The 17,668-nt window shown below is 35.8% G+C and overlaps 1 protein-coding gene across 2 annotated transcripts; it reads right to left on the reverse strand.

Annotated features, from left to right (window-relative positions):
- Positions 1-10: 10 nt before the first annotated feature.
- LOC105312499 (protein KIAA0100-like) lies at positions 11-17,642 on the reverse strand. 2 transcript variants are annotated; one of them, XM_019995608.1, is made up of 53 exons: positions 17,570-17,642; positions 17,401-17,521; positions 17,052-17,279; positions 16,613-16,755; positions 16,495-16,558; positions 16,062-16,200; positions 15,564-15,658; positions 14,543-14,601; positions 14,382-14,452; positions 14,191-14,258; positions 13,116-14,141; positions 12,896-13,004; positions 12,629-12,851; positions 12,258-12,458; positions 12,140-12,209; positions 11,913-12,083; positions 11,725-11,827; positions 11,372-11,585; positions 11,016-11,088; positions 10,867-10,963; positions 10,716-10,814; positions 10,585-10,656; positions 10,437-10,492; positions 10,245-10,386; positions 9,730-9,914; positions 9,403-9,477; positions 9,294-9,353; positions 8,960-9,054; positions 8,551-8,791; positions 8,449-8,496; positions 8,204-8,247; positions 8,077-8,119; positions 7,830-7,934; positions 7,426-7,716; positions 7,154-7,229; positions 6,776-7,105; positions 5,418-5,525; positions 4,984-5,135; positions 4,827-4,913; positions 4,475-4,540; positions 4,331-4,428; positions 4,182-4,250; positions 3,790-3,935; positions 3,642-3,739; positions 3,463-3,594; positions 3,317-3,407; positions 2,905-3,072; positions 2,476-2,627; positions 2,102-2,224; positions 1,785-1,922; positions 786-856; positions 257-281; positions 11-200 (listed from the first exon to the last, which is right to left on the reverse strand). In XM_019995608.1, the coding sequence occupies exons 1-53, from the start codon at positions 17,632-17,634 to the stop codon at positions 87-89; spliced, it is 7,140 nt and encodes a 2,379-aa protein (XP_019851167.1). In that variant the 5' UTR covers positions 17,635-17,642; the 3' UTR covers positions 11-86. The 2 variants fall into 2 exon arrangements, with proteins under 2 accessions (XP_019851167.1, XP_011403500.2); XM_011405198.2 differs by having other exon boundaries at positions 257-284.
- Between the last annotated feature and the right edge of the window lie 26 nt (positions 17,643-17,668).

Consider the following 17,668-nt stretch of genomic DNA (forward strand, 5'->3'; position numbering starts at 1 on the left):
TAACCGGAAATAATTTACGGAGATAAACAGATAATAAAAATAATTATTATTAATTTTATTTAATATTAATAATAGTCTTTTGTGTATCAATTATGTTTTCTAGATTCTAAATGAAGTGGATCTGTTTTAGAATCTTCTTCAATGGACTCTTCTCCACTTCTCTTTCCAAATATTCGCTTGCTTTTCACTTTGGTATCTTGCTAAAAACATAGCAACAACATGAAATAATATTAAATTAATAAACAAACAATTGTACCTTAATTCTTCCCATTAAGTCACTCCTGCTGTGTGTGTGTGTGTGTGTGTGTGTGCAGAAAAAGAATAAATAAAAATGTACTGTAGACTGTAGTAGTAAAAATTAAGACCAAGGTAATGCAAGGTTTTAAAATGGCCGTAACTCGAATAATTGAAGTCGGAATCAGCTCAAACTTTCTACACAGCATAAGGACATCAATATGTATCAGAAAATGTAATAAAAATGTGGGGTGATTTTGGAGCCATTTTTTGGAAAAAACCATGGGCTATATGGGTACTTTTTGGAATTTTGGCATTTTCTTAAAATGGCCGTAACTTGAAAAATTGAAGTCAGAATGAGCTCAAACTTGCTACACAGCATAAGGACATCAATATGTATCAGAAAATGTAATAAAAATTTGGGTGATTTCGGAGCCATTTTTTGGAAAAACCATGGACTATATATATTACTATATATAGTATAGTACATAATAGTACTTGTAATATATGAGTATTTGTGTTTGTTGAATGGAGTTTAGTGATAGCATTACCTTCCTATCTTAGGAGAGGATAGTCCTGCTTTCTCTTCTGATTCCTTCATGCCAATAACACTTTTAATGGTCTAACAGAGAGGGGGGAGAGAGAGAGAGAGAGGGGGAGAGAGAGAGAGAGGGAGGGAGAGAGAGAGAGAGAGAGAGAGAGAGAGAGAGAGGCTTCAGTAATTCATGGAATAACAAAATGAAATTTCAATAATAAAATTAGATAGACCACACACCATACAAATGTACATACATGTACATGTACTCCGAATGCAATAAGATATCTGCCAAAACTAATATTTATAATACAATTAAACAATAGTAAATAAATACACTCGGTCATACACAAGCAACAACATAATTATAATGAGAGAGGCAGTGGGGCACTACGTGGCAGGCTGTCATAAAAATGCAAAGAGTGGGCTGGAAACAAGATTAAAAGCCAATAATTGGAATAATTATGAATTTAAGCTGATTACAGAAACACCACAGGCTAGACCCAGGCAAGACAAAACAAGACAAAAAGTGTTCCTTTGGCACCAAAACAAAGATAACCAGCCACCAATAGAGGCCACAGTCCTCCCTATCCAATGGACTGGGTCTCTGGAATTGGATTAGAGAATTGACAGGAGGACTCAGAGTCGGACGCTAGTGGAGCGTTGTTATCATAAATTATTAAGTTAAACAAGATGCAGCTGTCTATCAGTGACTGGTGGGTTTAGCCTATTATTATTACTATTATTATTATCGTATGCAATTGAATAATATAAAAGTATATTATTATTATTATCATAAAGATATATGTAGCCCAGCCTGTCTGGAGGTGTGTGTGTATAAGTAATGTAATACCTGAGGACTGAGATATCTGCTTGAGGTGAAGCTGAGGGCAGATATCAAGGGACTTAGGTATTACATTACTGATACTCACCTCCAGACACACAAACTGGTCACTCTACATTACATTTGTACAATTGCACATGCATGTTTTAACAAATTCAAATTCAATCCTACTTGTGATATTATTGATCTCTTGTAGTCTTTTTTGATTTCCAAAAGAAGGTCTTGCCAGCTGACATTAAGGTCATGGTACTGAAGGGTTGGTATGGTAACCAATTGCTCATGCATCTCCTTCACACTGATACCATCACCCTATTAATAATAATAATAATAATAATAATAATAATAATAATGACAAAAACAACAACAGTAAATTATAATAATATCTAAATAAATTAATAATAAAATCAAATAAAATTTTAAAAGGCATAAATTAATTACACAATATTCAATATTATAATTGAATATTACAAAAATAAAGTCAGCTTTACCTTAAAAGTTATACAGAGAGTCACTTGAGGTATTTTGACATACACAAATGTTTTGATGTTTGAAGCTCTTGTCTGCATTGTGGTGACTTCATCAAAAGCTTTAGTCTTGCGTTTTATTTTACGCTAAGAGAGAGAGAGAGAGAGAGAATCAAAATAAAAATTAAGCAAAAAGGAGAAGTTTTAATGTCATCTTAACGCACTCTTAACAATATTCTAATATACTTTTAATGCAGTCCTAAAACACTCTTAATGTAGTATTAACACACTCTTAACTCACTCTTAATGCACTCCTAACACACTCTTAATGTACTCCTAACACATTCTTAATGTACTCCTAACACATACTTAATGCACTCTTAACACACTATGCTTACATCCTTGTGAGGTGATTCAGGAGGTGAAGCTATGGCCCCAGGAGCACTGACCACTGATGGAGTAGTTGATGAGTAGCCAATCCTTCTTGTGGAGGAGCTGCGGCTGAATGTACCTCCATCAACAGTATCAGTACCTTGGGCTTTGAGAGTTGCTGTGGGAAAGAGAGAGAAGCTCAAATAAAGATTTAATATTATGATAAAAATCATTGTGATATAAATTTTGGGAGACTAATCCAACTAAAAATGGAAGACTTAAGAACCCCTGGGGCTAAATATGAGGAGGGACCAAATGCTGAAAATGAGAAATTTCAGGAGACCTAGACCAAATACAAGAGACCAAAAATCTCCTAAACTCCCTCTAAATGTAACAGTGATGCAATGATGATATTGATAATTTAAAATACAATGATAAGAAATAAAATTTAATACGTTGGTATCCAAAAACGTGCGAGTGATCAGGTTCTGCAGTATCCTTAGCTTCAGTTTCTGCTTTAGGTAAGAAGAAAGCCTGTATGGTCTGATAGAGTTTCTCTGTGAGTCTCACGGCCAAAGGAACCACGTTGATCTCTAAATGCTCCGTCACTGAAATACCAGCAACTGGTAAAGAGAGAGGGAGAGGAGAAAGAGTGTAATTTTAATTAAGTGTTACATACAGTACATGTAATTGTAGCTTGCAATTTTGGAGGATAAAAATTTTGGCAAATTCCAAAATTTTTAGTGTTTTTAAATTGGAGCCTTTGTGACGATAGGCTATTGAGCCAAAATGGTAGAGGTATTTTAAAAAATAAAAAAGCAAAATTCGCAAAAAAATTCTCTAAAAACACCAGCTTCATGTACTTACCTCTTGGCCTGTCTCTACAGAATATTCTCAAGGAAACATTTTTATCAACTCTCAATCTCCTTGAAGCAGGATCATAAGGAGACAGTACCTCCTATAAAAAGGATTGGGGCTACAAATGACACGCCCCTAAAACCACACCTACTCACCTGAAAAATACTCTGAACGTTGGGTATGCAATTTTTAACTCTAAATGACCCAAGCTCTAGTCTATGTTCACCGGAATCATCGTTAAAAGTAACACGATTATAACTAAAATTAGTTAATTGTATCGTAGAAATCTATGGGTGTAGTCAAACACTAATGAATATCAATGAGTCACACCCACTTTTAATTGACCGTCATCTTGCATGAGCGACCACTGGGCATCGTCAAGCCACACCTCTATTCTTCGAACAGGTTCCGGAGCCATTGGGGACACGTCTCCTAATGGGCGTGGTTATATCTGGGCGTGGTTTATAATGGGCGGGGCTTACTATCAGTTCGTGCATGAGATGGTGACATTTCAAATCGTTTCTCTTTGAAAGCTCTTATCATGGCTCTCAGTTCAAGACTTCCTTGAGATAAAGCGTCTTTAGTTTGTCCTAATTCTTTTTCAATCGTATCCCTCATTTGTAAAGTGCTGCATTGGAGAGAAGGAAGAGATAGAGAGGAGAACAAATATAGAGAAATGTACTTGTACATGTATTAATTGATAAAAAATTATCAAGCATTAAATTAATGTTTAATATATTGAAAAGTACATGTACATGTATGAACATACATAAACTGCACAAGCACAAAGACTGTAACATGTGCAAATATAGATTATTTCACAATCATTTCAACACATGTACATGTATTAATTTGATTTGCATGTGATTGGTACCTATCAGTTCCTGATTTCAGCTCAATGTACAGATCATTCTCAAGTGTCTTTAACCTTTTCAGGGTCTGCCTGTAAATTATTTTAAAAAGCAAAATAATAATAATTATTATTATTAATTTCAATACTAAATCATTTGTCATTATAATGACCTTAATCTATTCTGGAGAGCCAGTACTGGTTTCCTTATGTCTGATACGCTCGTCAATTGCAACGTAAAGTTCATCCTAGCGTGCTGCTCTGTCGCCTCCTGGGGTGAGCATTAATTAGAATGGTAGGGCATTAATTAGAACTACCTTTCGTCTTGGCTCCTTGTACAGTAGAAGCTTGTTGAGGATATCAAGAATGAGAGAGTATTGCTCCTGAAAAAGGACATGACACATGAACATAAATGAATAAGAATATACTGTACATGTAGATACATGTACATGTACATGTATAGTTGTATACATGTAAATTTTAGAGGAAGTTAAATTTGGCGAATTTGGCATTTTGATAGCCATTCGCCAAAATAAAATTCTGCCATTTTGAGCCAATATAAAATTCGGCAATCACCAAAATTTAGCAATTTGCCAAATTTAGTTCCTCCAAAATTCCCACTATGTGGTACATGTATACATGTATGTCACAGAAAAGCTATTCTCTTACTGATGTGGTATGGACTTCGGCCAGTGGGTATCTAAACGTGAAAGTATCCACTGCCTCCGAAGATGACGACATCTTCTCGTGAGCAGGCTACAGGAAAAAACATTCATTTCTTAATTAATTAAAATGAGTCACATGACAGTCGTGTGATTAGACTAACGGAGAGAGGAGCTGGGCAGTCTTCTTGAGATACTTGTCCGCCAAAAGTAATGTAGAACATTTGACAGTGACAGCGTGAGGCTATTCGCTGTAGAGGAACGGAAGGACTGGAAGAAACTTGAGAGAAAGAGAGAGGGAAACTACCATACTGATCTGTAGGGAGGGAGGAAGAGAGGAGGAGATTAATAATAATAATAATAATAATAATAATAATAATAATGACACCTTTATAATGAGGACATTTTGTAATGTCCCACTTGGTACAAGCCTATACAAAAGTACCTCTGAAATGAGGACACCTCTGTATTAAGGACAGGTAGTGTGGGCCCAATGGTGTCCTTAATAAAGAGGCTACACTGTACATGTATTAAGGACAGGTAGTGTGGGCCCAATGGTGTCCTTAATAAAGAGGCTACACTGTATATCATTCATTACCTTCAATGTAAAGGCCTTGAGATGGTATACTAGATATAACTCCACCCACTGCTTCCCCTGGTAGCCCTAGGGACGTCTCAGTATCCAAACTCTCCCCAATGGGATGACCTAATGATGAACTGATACTAAATATAGTAACAACAATAATTAATAATTATGAACTGATACTAAATATAGTAACAACAATAATTAATAATGATGAACTGATACTAAATATAGTAACAACAATGATTAATGCACATAGTAACTTGAATAAAAGCCACAGACATAAGTCTGGGCTTTTATTCTAAAAATTTGCTACTTATAAAGAAAGGCTATACGTATTTTTCAGAATTTTAGCGTTTTCCTAAAATGGCCGTAACTTGAAAAATTGAAGTTGGAATCAGCTCAAACTTTCTACACAGTATAAGGACATCAATATGGACCAGAAAATGTAATAAAAATGGGGGGTAATTTCGGAGCCATTTTTTGGAAAAAACCTTGGGCTATAGCCTTGGGTATTTTTCAGAATTTTGACGTTTTCTTAAAATGGCCGTAACTTGAAAAATTGAAGTCGGAATCAGCTAAAACTTTCTACACAGTATAAGGATATCAATATGTATCAGGAAATGTAATAAAAATTTGGGGTGATTTCAGAGCCATTTTTTGAAAAAAACCATGGGCTATATAGTACAGGGTATTTTTGAGAATTTTGGCGCTTTCTTAAAAATGGCTGTAACTCGAAAAATTGAAGTTGGAATCAGCTCAAACTTTCTACACAGCATAAGAACATCAATATGTATCAGAAAATTTAATAAAAATTTGGGGTGATTTCGGAGCCATTTTTTGAAAAAAACCATGGATTATAGCCTTGGGTATTTTTCAGAATTTTGGCGTTTTCTTAAAATGGCCGTAACTTGAAAAATTGAAGTTGGAATCAGCTCAAACTTGCTACACAGCATAAGTACATCAATATGTATCAGAAAATTTAATAAAAATTTGGGGTGATTTCGGAGCCATTTTTTCAAAAAAACTATGGGCTATAGTACAGGGTATTTTTCAGAATTTTGACGTTTTCTTAAAATGGCTGTAACTTGAAAAATTGAAGTCGGAATCAGCTAAAACTTTCTACACAGTATAAGGACATCAATATGTATCAGAAAATGTAATAAAAATTTGGGGTGATTTCGGAGCCATTTTTTGAAAAAAACCATGGGCTATAGCCTTGGGTATTTTTCAGAATTTTGGCGTTTTCTTAAAATGGCCGTAACTTAAAAAATACAAGTCGGAATCAGCTCAAACTTTCTACACAGCATATCATATGTAGTGCATCCCAATAATGTGCTACACATAGCTACTAGAATTTGGAAGAGGATTACCAATGCTTTGTGTATCAGGTCCTAACTGGCTCAAGAGGTCAGCCATTGCAGACTCCTTATCACTGGGAACCTCGCTAGGAGCCCTCACTGCCGACGGCTGAATAACAGACCGGGGCAGCCACGGTACTACATTATTCGGAGGGGCCCCCATAGTCGCGAAATACTGAAGATCCTGAACTTTTGCAATCCAAGATCGTTTAGACACCAGATCGCCCTCTCTCAATTGAGGGTGATGATCACGACCAAACACTTGAGCAACGTAAGAACAACAAATCACATAGCCTTTGACCTCTACACCTTGCAAGGCAACTTGAGTATTAGTCAGCTCAACTGTTGAGTAAAGAAATTAGCAATAAATACTTCTCAATCTTCACTTACTGAACCAGTCGTGTTTCATGACATCATTGTGATTAGCAGCAACTATCCCTTTGAGTTTAGGATCGCTCGCTTCTCTCTGTAACATCAGGAACAAAAATATAACAAAAACAACAACAACAACAACAACAACAACAACAATAATAATAATAACAATAAAAATAATAACAATAAAAAATAATAATAATGTTTGTTGTGTAAGTATATTAATAATAATAATAATAATAATAATAATAATAATAATAATAATAATAATAATAGTAATAGTAATTTACTTTTTCATCAGATACAACAATCGTGTTACAAATGTCGGCCAGTAACTGGTCCAGCATCATACAGCCTGAACTGTTTCTGTGGAGACGAGGACGAGACTTCTTCCTCGTGGGAGGAATAGGAGAAATGTCTGTGGTCTCACTTGTTGGGTCACTGGACAATGGCGAGGGATCACTGGACGAGGAGGGGTCCTTGGAGGGGTCTTTGGTTGTGGGTGTGGCCTCGGGTATTGTAGGCCCAGTTTGAGTGAGAATTGATTTCAGAGCGTCGGTGGAAAGGTCCTGTTTTAGTCTCTGAAATAATAATTATTATTATACATTATAATTGTTTGATTAAATACATGTAAAAGAATAAATGTAGAAAATAGTAATAATAATAATAAGACTGATGTATTGTAAATTCATACTTTGTGTAGCTTATAGGTATCTTGTATCTTATAGACTACACTCCTGCTGTCATTGTTCCATAAAAAACAAGTATCAACTATCTTTAACTTATGAGTAAACTCCTCCTGAGAGAAAGAGAGAGGGGGGAGAGAGAGGGGGGGAGAGAAAGAGAGGGGGGGAGAGAAAGAGAGAGGGGAGAGAGAAAGAGACAGTAGTATTAATTTTAGTACAATAATTTTAGTACAATAATTTTAAGTCATAATATACTTGTGATGCTTCATCATCTTGACTTTGCCAAACATAAGAGAGACTATACAAAACAACATGATTATAATAATACAAATTAATAAACTATTATTTATAATATGTACAATTGTACATGTATATGAAATACCTTGCCAGTTCAATCAGGAAGTGTTTCTCTAGCCTTTCGTCCTCCTGCAAAGTAGGTGGGACTAGTTATCAATAAATATTTAATACATGTACATGTAATACAAAGCAGTTTAATTAAGCAGAGATTGATGCTAGTGATAAAAACAATTATTAATTATTATTTTTATGTGCATGCCCAGAAATACAAAATTGCCAAAGCAAAAATTTCCAAATTTATTTCACAGCAAAATTGTGACGAAATCTCACCAGAGTAGCTGGATTCATTATGACATAAGGATCGTCATCCAACACTTCCTACAATTAAAAACCAAAATCAATGACCACACCCAAACCACACCTACAACCCACCGTCTCACTCCTCTTAATACAAGTGAATCCTTTTAAACCGGTAGCCACACCCTCGCATGCCATCATGCCCCAGTTGGCACGTGGTCGTCGGACGAGTCCGTCAACCAGGGGCTGTAGAGTTAGTGAGTATTGCATCTTCAGAGAGAGGCCGTTGACTGTGAATTCAAGACCCTCTTGTTTGCGAACGGACGACCAGTAGTTAATGAGCGTGGGCGGTAACGTGACCACTAAATCTACGAGACTTGAGAAATTAGATTAATAAATCTATGAAATTAATAATAGATTTTATAGTCAATAAATTAGATTAATAAATCTATAAAATTATAAATTTTAATTAATAAAATTAATTTATGCTTGTACATGTACACGTACATGTACAAGCAGATTAATGCACTTGCAACAAAATTACTTTAGGTGTCGTGTGAAACGGATTTTCTTTGGGCGCATGTTAGAATGAACTGTCCCTTTTTTGATTGGACGCGATACGTAGCCTCTGATGATATCCTTAATACAGAAAGAGAGAGAGAGAAGTTATTGTAAAAATATACACGTACATGTACATACATGTACATGCACCATAATTTCTTTGAATTTTAAACATAAGCACATGTAGTGAAGTATTATTTCATTTCAGAAAGTTCAAGAGAGAAAGAGAGGGAGAGAGAGAGAGAAAGAGAGGGAGAGAGAGAGAGAGAAAGAGAGGGAGAGAGAGAGAAAGAGAGAGAGAAAGAGCAGGTTATTACCACACAAGACTGTAGCCATCTTAAAGTGCTAGCATACAGCAAAACCTCGGGTTGACTCTCCTGGAGGGTGTGGTGGTCAGTGGGTGTGGTTTTAAAAGAAGAGACTTACCTCTTTCTTATTGACAACAAGCGACAGTTTAAGGTCTATCGACTGAGACCGGAAATTTAAATAAGAATCGTGATTCTGTTAAAAGAAAAATACATGTATATTAAAATATATAAAATAAAATATATTAAAAAATAAATAAAAATAAAATATATTTTATACATTAAATTATAAAAAAGGAAAGAATTCTCTCCTTTTCATTTTTGGTGAAATTTGTCCAGGGGACCTTGGCCTGAGTTTTTAGCAACTTAAAAATTTGTAAGAAATACAAAAGACACATGAAAACTCCCCAGTTTCTAAAGTACGATAACAATCAACCCCAGATCTTACTTCATCACTTATTCTATTTGATGCACACCTCACAACAGAGTGGTGGAGGTGGGGGGACTCCCCACGTACTTTAAAGAGGAACTGAAGGTCAAGAGAGACTGAGGGAATCGTAAAAAATTGACACTCATCGTAACGTGAGGCTGTGTGAACATAACCATGGAGACCACCATTGATTGAGAGAGATACTGAGAGAGAGAGAGAGAGATCGAAAGAGAGAGAGAGAGAGATCAAGTGTCAAATTTATAATAAAAATACAGACAATTTGGGTCAAGAAAGTGTCTCTGTTATACAGAGGTGTCCTTTATGTGGAGGTTATTTTATACAGTAAGGAATGTAATTGGTACACTAGGTGCTGTCCGTTAAATGGAGGTGTACGCTATAGAGAGTGTCCATTAAGAGAGACTATACTGTCCAACACAAATCAACAACAACAACAATAATAATAATAATAATAATAATAATGATGATGATGATGATGATAATAATAATAATAACAATAATAATAGTTGATATACCATTATCAAGCAGAACAGCTTCAATGTCAAGCAATCTCAATTCCATAAATTCTGAAGTGTTATAAGGATCCAGAGAGGCTAGGACATTAAACAACAGCTGAGACGTTATCAATTTCGCTCTCCCATGGAGCAACAGCCGTAACTATAGCAACACGAAAATAAACATGTACATGTAAAAAGGCGTGGCCTCACCTTGTCCCACCATGGAAGAGGCTTACTGGGATCACGTGATGGCTTGGTGATGTAATCTATAAAAATAGTATCGTTACTAAATTTAGAAACTCCACGTTACTAAAATAGCTAAAAATACAATTCACTATTACAAATGTACAGAACGTACTGAAGCAGTAGTTAAGTTGGGCAAAAGACGGATCAAAACTTGGCCCCCAAGAAGCTTCAATAGTATCGACAGCTAAAAATAGATTTAAAGATTACATCATACATGTACTAATATTATAGTAAGGCTCTTACTGATTATGATGTCGTGGTAGTATTTTAAAGGTGTCAGTTTCGACACGGAATGTCCGTGTTGCCACGGCGATCCGACCGGAATCTCCAGGGACACACATTCTAAAAATAGATCCAGTTCTAAAAATAGAACTAGGGGGTGTGGCTAACATACCATCATCAGTTGCCTCTTGTTCGGCAAACACTAGCTTTCCAGACACGCCCACCGTATCGAGTTCTAGAAGCTTCCAGGAATAATCACGAAGCTGAACCTACAAGGAAAACCACACCCACAAAATGAAGCATAAAGTTGACCACACCCACTTCGGTGTGCTCGTTAATAAGTGATAATTGGAGCCCCCATAGTGTCGAGAATTGGTAGTCTTCAGGCAATGGACTAGAAAAATAAAATAATAATCATTTATTTATTTATATTAATTGTTAGATGTACTGTACATGTATAAACTAGTCTCTATATAATGGACACTTTGAAAGTGTCTCTGTTATACAGAAGTCTCCTTTATGTGGAGGTTATTTTATACAGTAAGGAATGTAATTGGTACACTAGGTCCTGTCCGTTAAATGGAGGTGTACGCTATAGAGAGTGTCCATTAAGAGAGGCTATACTGTACATGTACAAGTACATGTACATGTATTTATAAATATAATAATTAGCTGACCTGATGGGGTCAATATCTCTGATTTGTTTCACGAGTGCTTCTCTTCCCAAAAGCGAAGGGTCAAACATCAAGTAGAGTCTAGTTTGGTGTAGGGAGACTGATAGCAGATGTGACTCCAATGGCTGTTCTGTGGTGTACATCTCTCTGGCTCTCTGGCAGTAAACATTGTCATTCTTCTCTTCAAGACTATCAAAAAGGTTCTTCAACCTTTTACCTTAACAGGAGAGAGAGAGAGAGAGAGAGACAGAGAGAAAGAGAGAGAGAGAGAGAGTGTGAGAGTGAGAGAGAGAGAGTAGGAGAAGTCAAGATATGATATGATTGTACATGTATAGTACATGCAGTGTCTTATTTACCAGATACTTGTGATAGAGGTCCTTGAGTGTCTTGAATCCGACGAAGTTTCTCATTCAAAGTCTCAATCCGTCCCACCCTCTGCTGATACTCATCAAGCATTAACTGAGAGAGGGGGAGAGAGAGAGGTGGAAAAAGAAAACAGAAAGAAATAAAAGGCTCTCTCTCTTCATTTCTCTCTCTCCCTTACCACATAATTTGCTCTCATTTTAACTTCAAACCAATCGTCTTCAACAATAAAAGTGACTTTTTCAACTTCAACTAGTATGTCTAAAGGAACAAGAACCCTCTCCTTCTTTTTCTCTTTATTATTGTCACTTCCTCTGTGATATTTCAGAACAAACTTTCTCAATGCCGTAAGCTATAACGAGTTTTAAAAACCGACCAATCAAATTGCAAGAAATAAGCCCCGCCTACCATCTCATACGCAGCATAAAACTTGTACCGGTACGGAAAACACACGGTCAAATCTGCCGCTAGTAGAGAACTAAACCACACCCACTCATTAAATCAATTCATGAAATATCGGACTTACATCACAGTATTTTCTTTCACCTCTAGCGACGGGGACTGGTACCTATTGTCCAGCGACTCTTCGTGATACGGACACTGGCATAGGAAACTGGTGACTGTGAGTAGATCATGTTCGTCAAAAATGAGCTTAAGTATCTGAGCATCAATAGCTAGTCTTTCTTTTTGTAGCATGCAATGACTGGTGAGTAAGGATAATGATAACCTGAGAGAGGGAGAGGGAGGGAGAGAGGGAGAGGGAGGGAGAGAGAGGAGAGAGGAGAGAGAGAGGGAGGGGGGAGAATGGGAGAGAGAGAAGGTGAATAATAATGGAGAAGAAATATAAAGATACTTATATAAGTACAAGTACATGTAGATAAAATTTGTTGCTTCTACTTTGCTTTTGTGAGGTGAAAGTTAACTGTTCCTTCTTCAACTTCAAAGTGAAGAGACAAAGACAGTTTTGATAAAAACTGCTTTAACTTGTCACCGAGCAACAAGACCTCTCTGGAATGAGAATCAGTTTTAATAACACCAGCCTCTTCAGTATGGGAACCAGCCTCTTCAGAATGGGTTTCAGTCTCTTTAGTATGGGTCTCAGTCTTTTTTATGCTTGTTCCTTTAAAAGATATTACGCTAATTATTATTTAAAAAATAACTTACGAAATCTGTTCAATTGATCCTTAATTGCTGATATGAGATGAAACAGAGTAAAGTGTGAACAAGTATTCCAATTAATGACCACCTTGTTTACACGAGTTTGAACATCATTCTAACAAATAATAATAATAATAATAATAACAATAATAATAATAATAATAATAAATCTATCTTTTTTAGGACTCCCTCAATAATAATAATAATAATAATAATATTAGTTTACCTGTTCATAAGAGAGAGAGCAGTGATCAATGTCCAATAGTCCTCCATTAGGAAGATTACAAGCAGACACACACTGGAAGTAAGGAGCTAATGAATATTGTTCATCAATACCGATACGGTAACAGTTAGCAGTCCAATTCTTAGAAGACAAACTATCTAATCTGATACAAAGCAGTAATGGTGGAGAAGGATCTTCTCTGTCTTCATATATCAAAGCATTAAAACCATCAACAGTGAATGAAAAACTATCAACAAGGCTAGCGAGTCTTGATAGTCCTGTTTGGCGCTTGCTGTGGTCTGTCTCGTCTAAACTTGTCACACTCGTCTGACCGGTTTTCCTGTCACTGGTTTCAGAGTCTGGAGGGAGTGGCGGAAAGTATTTCCGCCTAAAGTGTGACGTTAATTGGAATAAAGTTGAGAGCGTAACGTCTGATATTTCAGTTACCATAGAAACACAGCTACCACTGATATTTAAAGTCGGGTTTAGTTCTTCCCCTTCATTGTCTCCGCCCGAAGGGAAATTCCCGTTTAGGACGAGCGTTCCGCTACCAAGCGATAGGACACGCCCCCAAACATGAAATGACGTGAGAGGAAGGACTTCGGGATCATCAGGTCTGGGGGTGTGGCCTAAACTCGATAGGTGGATATAAGAGTTTTTGAGTTGCAGAAACCCGTTCAAAACCTCCTCGGAACGAGTGAGTTTAATTATCCCGCCCACACACACTAACGAGGCAAATGGCCCTTTCCCTTGGCTCAGTTCTCGTTTATCAACTTCAAAGTCCGTCACAAAATCAGAGACTTCAAGTTTCGTGACCATGGCCACCGGTAGGCGATGAATCCAATTCAAAATATCCTGATCCTCATTATTGTTTGGCATGTCAAGGGGCGAGGGAGGAGAAGTAGATAGTGTCTTTATTTTTCTCATGACTTCATGAAAATGAGTCTTCCAGTACATCAGCTCTCCCTCTTTAACACACGTTTTGACAGAGTTGACCGCCATGGCGACTTCCGGGCCGTTGCTAAGAGACTAATCGCCATGGCAACAGGTAAGGGTATACATGTACAAGTTGGCTTACTTGATATTTTAGTAAAATTTCCCGAATTTTAATGACTTCTTGTGTAACCGAAGACTGCAATGCAATACCTGAAAATAATAAAACAAAAATTAACATAATTATGTACATGTACATTATGATCACAAGTTAAAAGAAAAGAGGATTTGAAGGTTAGGTATTATATTAATACATGTACATGTACTTCTCTTCACCTCTCACTGATAATGTTGATTTATCGGATTCAATCGTAAGACATGACTTATTTAGCGTTCCATACATGAATCTAAAAGAGAAAGAGAGAGAGAGAGAGAAGATCAAGTGAAATAGAAATGATGACAATGATTGAGAGAGAGAAAGAGAGCATTAATTTTACTTCAGTTGTCCATCAACCTCATAATTCAAAGCTCCCTTATCAAGAACAAGCTCTGTTCTCTAAAAAATACATAATAAGTAACTTGTACATGCATACATGCAGATATATGTACATGCATTTGGTTCCAAAATCACTCCCAATTTTTATCACATTTTCCGATACATATTGATGTCCTTATGCTGTGTAGAAAGTTTGAGCTGATTCTGACTTCAATTTTTAACGACCTGGGGGCGCAGCCCCCAGGTTGTTCCTATAACTGATTTCACCCACGTGCGATGTTTGTATTATATTTGTATGTCCATATTTACATTTCTTCTATACACGTTGTATTGGAGAAATAACAAGCCTTAGCAACCACCCACCCATGCTCCTTTACGTGATTGGGTGTGGCCACGGCAAACAAAATGGCGGCTTACACACGGGACAAAGTTATGAGCTTTCTAACAGCCAGAGAACATAGAGATACTGTCTAAAGACTTCTCTAGAAGCATTAGAAGGTAGAGAGAACCTCTATAAGTCTTAATAATGACCAAATTGTACTTGCAAGGTGGTGAAATCAATTATAGGAATATTTTTACACTGTTACTCTTGTCCAAGTTATGGTCATTTTAATAAAGGAAAATGTACATGTACATGTATATTGCAGTAAATCATTTATTACTATTTTTATTAATGATTATTAATGTCAGGGCATTCGTTGAGAGTACACAGTATTGATACTCTCAACTTTACCCTTTCAAAAATTTCGGGAACCGTACATTTCAGATTCCTGTTTAAGGAGTATAAGGACACAATAAAAAGTGCTGTCCTTATAAAGGATACTTTTAGTAAAGGCTATCGTGGGTCGCACTTATAATTAATATATAATGATATTCATATTGAAAAACAAGCTCTTGTACTAACTACATGTACAAGTACAGGTAGTTATACACATAATGCATTGTTGAAGCATGTGTCACTCTCTCTCTCTCTCTCTCTCTCTCTCTCTCTCTCTCTCTCCCTCTTGTTCTGTATGTCTCACGTTAGGTAGCAATTGTGACAAGTCTGGAGGTGTTGATGAAGTAGAATTTGGGACAGCTTTCCTTCTGAATCTCTTGGAAAGCAAAACAAGTGACCCTATACGTTAAGAGTAACAAGAAGCTTACACGAGTTAATGTACATGTACATGTATAAGAACAAGAAGTACAAGCTACATGTACAACAAGATAATAGAACAGTACAAAATACAAACATACTACAAAATGATACTAATATAATGATACCAATAATAGAATTATAATGATACTAATAATAGAACTATAATGATACTAATAATAGAACTATAATGATACTAATAATAGAACTATAATGATACTAATAATAGAATTATAATGATACTAATAATAGAATTATAATGATACTAATAATAGATGATGTTCATAATACAATAATGTACTTTACATATCACATAATTATACAAGTACATACAACCAAAGTACATACTGTAGTTTATATGAATTATTAATAATATTGTGCTTACTGCTTCCGTGAAATTGTGTAAATAAAGAGGAGAGGCTGATCTGGAGTGAGTGGTACTTCTTCTCAGCTAATAAAGAGAGATGGAGTAAAACTTTGCAAGAAACGTGACCATCTAATAGTGCCTCCCCATCCATCAGCTCCTATACAATATACATCAATTTATTATTATTTATTTATTTATTTATTATTCTTATATATTATTATTATTATTATTTATTATTATTATTTGTATTTACTATAAAAACCAGGTAGGATAGATTAGTAGAGTAGAGGAAGAAAACAAGAAGGAAAGCAAAGAAAAGGAAAAGAAAAGAACAGTATTTTTTATTCATTTTTTCTCATTTATTTTATTATTTATTTTTCTTTATTATTATTATTCTTTTTTTTATTATTTATTTTTCTTATTTATTTTATTATGCCAAATATACACTTACATTTTTCTTGCTGGCAAAAGACTCAAAAGCCAGCTGGTGCAGCATAACCTCCACTGATATCAGACTAAGGAAAGGAGAAGAAGAATATGACCTTTTTATTGTTCAATAAAGTCTTTACTGTTCAGTGAGAGGCTGGAGAATGATCCTCATTCCTCTGTCTGCTTGTATCAGATCAATGAAACTGATGCTTTCTTCATCTTGTTCAGTATTACTGCCAGTTTGAACGGCAAACTCTGCTAAACCAATATTAAACTCAGCCACCTAAAGAGGGGGGGAGAGAGAGGGGGAGAGAGAGGGGGGGAGGGAAGGAGGTATGAAAATGACATCTACTGGATGTGCATGTCTACTTTACATTAGTTATTAGGTGCCTTGAAACCCTGACATCATTTTTAATAATTTTAGAAATCTCTTATCTAATTTTATTAATAATTATTAATCTAATACTAAATTTTTAACTATCCCTGAAAATTGATATTAATAATAATAATTATTATTATTATTATCAAAATACTGTACATGTAACTTATTGGTTAATAAAACTGTGTTTAACAAATTACCTTAGCAAGCCACCGGATTGCTTTATACACTAATCTTTGCTTTAATTTTATCTTCACCCTCCTCTGTGAGACACTACTCCTCCGCTTCTTCTTTCTTGTCTCTATCTCACCTTCTTCCTTTTTGATCGCTTTTAGTTGGAACTGGACATGATCCACAGAAATAGAACAGAACTTGACGAAAGTAGACGAGTTGAACCACCTCAACCTTAACTTAATCCCTCTTAACTCCTGAAAGAGAGAGAGAGAGAGAGAAATTAGAAGACATTATGAACACTTGAAATGTGCAGACGTGTAAATCATACACAAACAATACATAAAGGAAAGCTTCTTCTCTACTCATTTTCTTTACCAGTTCATAATTCTCTCTCTTAATATTAAGGATTTGAAATGAAAGAAAGCCAATCCCTCTTAGGCTGATGGAGGTTTTCCATATTTTCTCAATTAAAAAAGACAGGAGCCATAAGGAGAGCCTAAATGCGGGCAGTCTATAGCTGCAAGGAGAGCATTATGTCCCTTACCTCACTGATATAAAGAATATAATGATTTTAGCAAAGAAATACATCCATTGCAACATGGCTTCCATTGTGATGTGGGCGGAGTTTAAAAGAGGAGTGGCA

The sequence above is a fragment of the Amphimedon queenslandica genome, unplaced genomic scaffold, assembly GCF_000090795.2.
Source record: "Amphimedon queenslandica unplaced genomic scaffold, v1.1 AMPQUscaffold_13437, whole genome shotgun sequence".
NCBI lineage: Eukaryota > Metazoa > Porifera > Demospongiae > Haplosclerida > Niphatidae > Amphimedon > Amphimedon queenslandica.

Coding starts and splice junctions, on each gene's coding strand:
- LOC105312499 (XM_011405198.2), bottom strand. CDS start 17,634: ATGGAAGCCATGTTGCAATGGATGTATTTCTTTGCTAAAATCATTATA. Junction 14,259..14,381: donor ATCAACATTATCAGTGAGAG/GTGAAGAGAAGT, acceptor TATTATTTTCAG/GTATTGCATTGCAGTCTTCG. Junction 11,828..11,912: donor AAATGAGAGCAAATTATGTG/GTAAGGGAGAGA, acceptor CCCCTCTCTCAG/TTAATGCTTGATGAGTATCA.